Here is a 6,000-nt window from a genome sequence, read left to right on the forward strand (position 1 = left end):
GCGGTGTGCTCAGAAGCTTGAGGGCTGGCTTGGCTTTGTGGGGCCAGGAAGAGGAAGAGATAGCATCTAGGGTAGCAAAGCAATGCTTTTTCGGGATATCCCTTGACTCACCCTGACTTCTCCTTGGAAGTGACTGGAACAGTCCAGAGCACTTTAATGGGATTGTCTGGCTCTAGAGTGCACTGGGTTGGACAGCCATTCGGTGGCTGGAGGTTCAGGGGTTCTAAGTGTCAGGTTTGTGGAGCAACTACCCCACAGTACACAGGCACAGTACACAGGGTCGGGAGGCTCAAGGAGGCTGCTGGAGATATTGAGTCATTTTCTTGGGAATCTGGGAGATAGGGTCTATACATCAGAGCTGCAGGAGTGCGCATGTCAGGATCCGTGGTGAGAAAACTGGTCCCTTGCCACAGGGAGAGGTGTGCTCTGTTTCCCTCTCCCCATCCCAGCCGAAGGGCGCCTTTGTGGCCTCAAAAAGTCACTGATCCCAGAGAGGGGGAACTGCCCCCCAAAGAGCCAGATAAATCCAGCAGTGTTTTGCAAAAGGCACTGTGGAATGAGCAAGCTTTTTGTTTTTTCTGTCCTCAAAAGTCTATAAATGAATCTATCATCCACCTAATAATAATGAATACAGCTAATTGCCATTTCTCAATATCCAGGTGGTGCCGGACCCTGTGCTGATGCTTTCCAGTTCTTGCAGGGCAGGTATTACCGATGAGCCCCATTTTCCAGGTCAGGAAACTGAAGCTCAGAGAGGAGAGTGATGTGCTCAAGGTCACTGGCCAGGAGGGGGCAGAATTGGGATTTCAACCTAGCCTGATTGCAAATGTGGTTTCTTTTTTTCTGTGGCTCTGACATCAGACATCTGACATCCATTCCCTCCCTCTCTCTCATTGCGCTCTCCTGTAGCTCCCTTATTTCTCGGAATTCTCTCTGTCTCAATCTTTCTCCCTCTCTGCTGATCTCTCGCCTGTCTCTTTGTGTTTAGTTGTATTCCTCATATTCATTGTGTTTTCTTCCCCATGTAAGTGTTCATTAAATGGGTCTGGAAGTGCCATCGGAGGTGTGTTGTCACATCTGGGGAAGAGGGCTTTGGTGGTGCCCCCTCTCAGGAAATCAGAGCTTCAGGGAAGCAAGGTGTGGTCGCCACCTGGTGGCCACCGGGGGCAGTGTGGTGCCAGTGACCCGGCTCTGAGCCTGCCTTCCTCCGTGTCTGGAGCAGCGGCAGGGAGCGATGTTTTTCTCTCTAACTGTGTGATCGAATGGAAGCCTAATCATTAACCTGGGCGATGAGAGGACCTGGGGTTGTGGAGAGTGCCTGGGACTAGGCTGTGGTTCTGTGATGTGTGTGTGTGTGTGTGTGTGTGTGTGTGCGTGCGCATGCGTGGCGTCTGTGTGGGGGCAGCATGCTTGTGAGAGAGGCCTTGGCCCTCATTCCCCACAGTTGAGTTGGTTTCCTCAGCTACTTCAAAGTTCCCTTGGAGGCCTCTCAGCTGCTCGCTGATGAAATTATTCACATCCCACCTGTTTAAAGTGAGACCCTGAAGTTCAAGAAAGTGAATTGATTTGCTCAAGGTCACTAGCCTAGACCAGGGCATCAATCCAAGGTGCACTGGAATCAGAGCCAGTGCTATTCTGCTGTCCAACTTTGTTCTCACTGGGGACGGATGGGGCTGGCGGGGGGGGGGGGGGCGATGGATACTCACGGTCCCCAGGCCACCATTTGGTGGCAGTCACCGTGGGGCTGTGTATCACAAACTCCTGGGTGGCTGCATCATAGGTGGCTTCAGTCTCCAGGCCCTGAAGATATGTCCCTTGGAATCAAGGAGGGGAGTTAGACATGGGGCCAGGGTAGGCATCTCACCTGGGGAGGAGTGTTCTGGTGGGCCTGGAACTGCCAGGCACCCGCCTAGTCTGGGGTGGGGGGAGCTCCCCGCTGTACCCTCAGGCATCTCTCCTCTTTCACCCGTGGGCTGTGAGGGGGACACATGGCCAGCCCATGACAAGGGATGGTCGCTGACATTTCCAGAAGGAATGACTTGCCCATTGCTAGCTCATACAACCTGTTTGTGTAAATTAGAAAAAGGTACCTCCTCCTTCAAGACCCTTGCCTGCCACCCGCTGGAATGTTTTCACATGAAATCTGTACAATGTCTGACCACTGAGATGTGAATGGGCTCTCCGGAACCTTGCACAACCTGTACACGGCGTCAGGAGCCCTGGCTCACCGTGTCCCAGTTCTGTCTGGGCGTATGTTGTGATGATCTGGACATTATTGCAGAGTGGGGCCCATTTGGCAATCTGCTCCTCTGAGCCCAGGCTCCTGAGGGCTTTCAGGAAAAGGCTGTGTATATTTAAGGCCACTTCTCCAGAAACGGCTCTGTTGGGGAGAGATGCAGTGGTTGAGTAGTGCCTTGGAGACAGGGACCCGGTACCATCAGCCTGGCAGCATGCAGGAGGGAAGGGGCACCTGCCATCCTGCTTTCCTGACAGCCACTGCCTTTAAAGTAGGGGAAAATCACTCATGGGGTTAAGGGTTTCCAGGTGATCCCAGGTAGATTCCTCTCTGGTGGGGCTACCCTGGGAGTGAGTACCTGTAAGCGTAAAATAATTCAGGACTGTTTTCCGACCAGCCCAGGCACTTTGCTATTGTCTGGATGTGGAATTTCCTCTGAACGGCGGCCTCATAACATTCATTCTGGGTCATGAAATAATTATCCTTCAGGCTGCATTTTGGATCACTGTGGATGATGCTCTCTTCCAAAAAACAAAGAACAGAAGGCTTAGAGATCTGGGTGAGGTTCCTGGCACCTTCAGATCTTCCCACCCGCTTGCCTCATGGACGTGGAAAGGAAGTCAGACATTACTATCATTTTACAGACACAATGACCAAGCACCCGAGGAGGGAAAGTGACTTGCCCAAGATTACAAAGCTATGCAGTGGCAGAATAAGGACCAGCACCCAGGTCTTCTGCTGCCTAGGACTCTTCTATCCTTCAGGTGGGCTCAGGGAATACGAACAGGTTTAAGACGTCTTTAGAGCCCAAAGGAATGAATCTCTAACGGTGAGATTTTGAGATCAAATTTGTTATTTGAAGTTGGGACTGCTAGCGAAGGGCTCTTCTTCCAAGAAAAGCATCCCAGCCTCTTCTTACCAACTTTCCTCCGGAGTGCAGTGTTCTCGGCTCCGCCATCAAGGATGTTGGTGAGCCGTTCCACGTTGAAAGACTGTATGTTCCTCTCACACTCTATGTCGGGGTGCACTTGCCTGCTCCAGGTATCCCCCAGGGACACTCGGTGCACTGGGCTGCCCATCCTAGCTGGGATCTGCTTGGTGCCTGAGGAGAGATACTTCTGGCCTCGCTGCTCTGAGCCTTGGTGGTTGTGGAGGCGGTGGGGGGTGGGGGGGTTGCTAAGAATGTGTGCAGGGTTTGCTGCGAAGAATACAGGTTCAGCCTGGCTGTGGGGGATGCACAGGGGTCCCAGGGGGAACACAGGAAGTGTCCAGAGCTTAGTGTCCGTCAGGGGCTGCTTAGCATAGGGAACTAACCCCCCTTAAGTATTTGAGTGCCACCGTACCCTACCGTGCTGCCTGCGAGCACTTGGCTGGAATTGCATGCAATAATTGCTCAGTAAATGGTAGTTCAGTACCTGTTTGTCGAGATTTGGGCAAGATCTGATCACAGAGCTCATGCTCTATCCACTGCAATGTGTGTTCACAAGAATTGCCTGGGGGAGTTCTCACAAAAAGTCAGTTAACTTCACACATGTAAAAAATATTTTGGTGAGCTTGAGCGTGTGGCCTCTAGCCACACAGCGGGAGGTGGCCAAGAGTTGGACAGGGTCTGACCACAGAGCACATGCTCTGTCTGTGCTATGGCCCTGCCAAGGGGACTCACTGTAGGGAGGGACCTGTGGTCGTATAAGTCTTGGGCTCATTTGGCCCATTTCTGTGAGCTTTGAGGGGAGGAAGCTTGCCTCTGACCTGGGAAGTGTTCCCCCTGGGACCCTGTGCGTCCCCCACAGCCAGGCTGAACCTGTATTCTTTGCAGCAAACCCTCAGACTCTCAGAAGCTCCTCTCACCCCACTGTAAGACAACCACCGGATATGGTCCATTCTGCTTCTTAGGTATCTCAAATCCATTTGTTCCATCCCCATGTCTATCCCCCAGGCCGCCATCACCTCTCACCTGGTCTCAGTGTCTTGACTGTCTGTTCTCCTGGCTGCCAGGCTGAGCTCTTAAACTGTAGTCACGTTGTTTCCCTCTGCTGCTTGGAATTTGTCCCTTAGTGTCCACTGTTTGTAGAAGAGAGTCCATGCTCCCTGCACTGCCCTTTGTCCTGTTTCAGCTTACCTCCACACCTGGGTGGGGACTACCCCTCTCCTCCTGCCCTGTGCCTCTGCTATTTCCCCCAGTGTTGTTTTTTTTTAAAGGACTATTTTGTTTTTTAAATAATTTTTAATGTTTATTTAGTTTTGAGAGAGAGACAGAGTGTGAACAGGGGAGGGCAGAGAGAGAGCGAGATAAAGAATCTGAATCAGGCTCCAGGCTCTGAGCTGTGAGCACAGAGCCCAATGGGGGCCTCAAACTCACAAACTGAACCCTGAGATCATGACCTGAGCCAAAGTTGGTGGCTTAATGGACTGAGCCACCCAGGCATCCTCCCCCTGGTGTTCCTGGTGAGACCCAGCCTCTAAGGACCCTTCCTCTAAGAAGTCTTCCTGGTGACAGCAGCACCCCTGGAAGAACTGAGTGCCCCTTTGCTGTCCCCTGGGGGCTATTAGAGTAGACAATATGGCTTATTTACTCGAATGTCCCCCTTCCAAGGCAGGGAGTGCCTGGGTGACCACTTCTGCTTTTCCTTGGATCCCATGAGCTTAGCTCTCACGTGGCTTGCTGTAACTCTTTCCTGCAGGCAGCCACTATTTTGATTCCCTTTCTTCTTCACCACAACCCTACAGATAAGGTATTGTTTTTACCATTTTACAGAGAGGTCAGGAAGGGAAGGAAGGAGACCCTGTAAGGTCACGCAGCACATACGGCAAATGGGATTCGTATGCAGGCTTCCAAATCAAAACTCCTGAGTAGATGGCAGGGCCATGGGGGGTCTGACAGGGGGCCTGGAGGGTTCAAGGAGCCCCTATCATCTGCCCCCACAGAACCCCTGCAAGGTTGCTTCAATGGTCTCCTGTCTTCCTGCTCTACACTCTAATGGCTGCTGTCTCTTTGCTGTGCTTGAACAGCCCAGGCCTCCCCAAAACCAGCCTCTGCCAGGCTGTATCCTCTGCCTGGAACTCTTCTTCTGGAACACTCTTTCCACAAATGTCCTCTTGGCTCTCTCATTACATCCTTCAAGTCTTTGCTCAATATCACCTTCTCAGTGGGGCCCACCTGACTGCCCTCTTTAAAATCCCACGCCTCCTCTCCCTGCTCTACTTTTTCTTCTAACATACAAGGTAATTTACTCACTTATGTTCTTGTTTATTGCTGCCTTCCCTATTATAGGGTCAAGTCCAAGGGGGCAGGGGCCATTGTCGCATTACCCTAGCATCCTAGGGCCTGGCCTACAGGCAGGGTCTAGGAAATAGGGGTAGAAATGAAATGAAAGCAGTGCTCAGAGTCATTAGGAGTGCGGGAAGGGTCATTACTCAGGTGGGACAGTCCTTAGTCCCCAGCACTCAGGCTCCCAGTCCCTCCCCTGTCTCTCGGCCCAGCTCACCTGTGTCCTGTGTCTGTCCTTCAGGCTTGACCTGGCCTCTCTAGCGAAAGGCCTAGGTTTCCTATGGGTGGCCCAGCCCCTTTCTCCTCCCCTAGGATGAGCTGGAACAGGAAACACTGAAGGCAACACTTGGCAGGCTGTCCACTCTCAGTTGCCCCTGGTTCACTGTTGCCAAGCTCAAGTTTTTCCCCTGCCCCTCTGTCTTCAAGTGGGTGTGACCATGCTGTGCCAGAGCCAGAGCTGTCCAGGAGGATTTCTCCATGGAGCATCAGCCGCTGA

At 52.4% G+C, this 6,000-nt stretch overlaps 1 protein-coding gene across 1 annotated transcript in view; it reads right to left on the bottom strand.

Moving 5' to 3' along the window:
- The window catches only part of ACOX2 (acyl-CoA oxidase 2), a 30,354-nt gene extending 24,608 nt beyond the window's left edge, over nucleotides 1-5,746 (bottom strand). The window contains exons 1-5 of the mRNA XM_007084382.3: nucleotides 5,722-5,746; nucleotides 3,156-3,338; nucleotides 2,595-2,757; nucleotides 2,229-2,380; nucleotides 1,707-1,814 (exon numbers count right to left, since the gene is read on the bottom strand). Of these exons, the coding sequence (XP_007084444.1) occupies nucleotides 1,707-1,814; nucleotides 2,229-2,380; nucleotides 2,595-2,757; nucleotides 3,156-3,315 (583 nt within the window). The 5' untranslated portion in view covers nucleotides 3,316-3,338; nucleotides 5,722-5,746. The remainder of the gene's footprint in view (nucleotides 1-1,706; nucleotides 1,815-2,228; nucleotides 2,381-2,594; nucleotides 2,758-3,155; nucleotides 3,339-5,721) is intronic.
- Nucleotides 5,747-6,000: the final 254 nt, after the last annotated feature.

The sequence above is a fragment of the Panthera tigris genome, chromosome A2 (genome assembly GCF_018350195.1).
Source record: "Panthera tigris isolate Pti1 chromosome A2, P.tigris_Pti1_mat1.1, whole genome shotgun sequence".
NCBI lineage: Eukaryota > Metazoa > Chordata > Mammalia > Carnivora > Felidae > Panthera > Panthera tigris.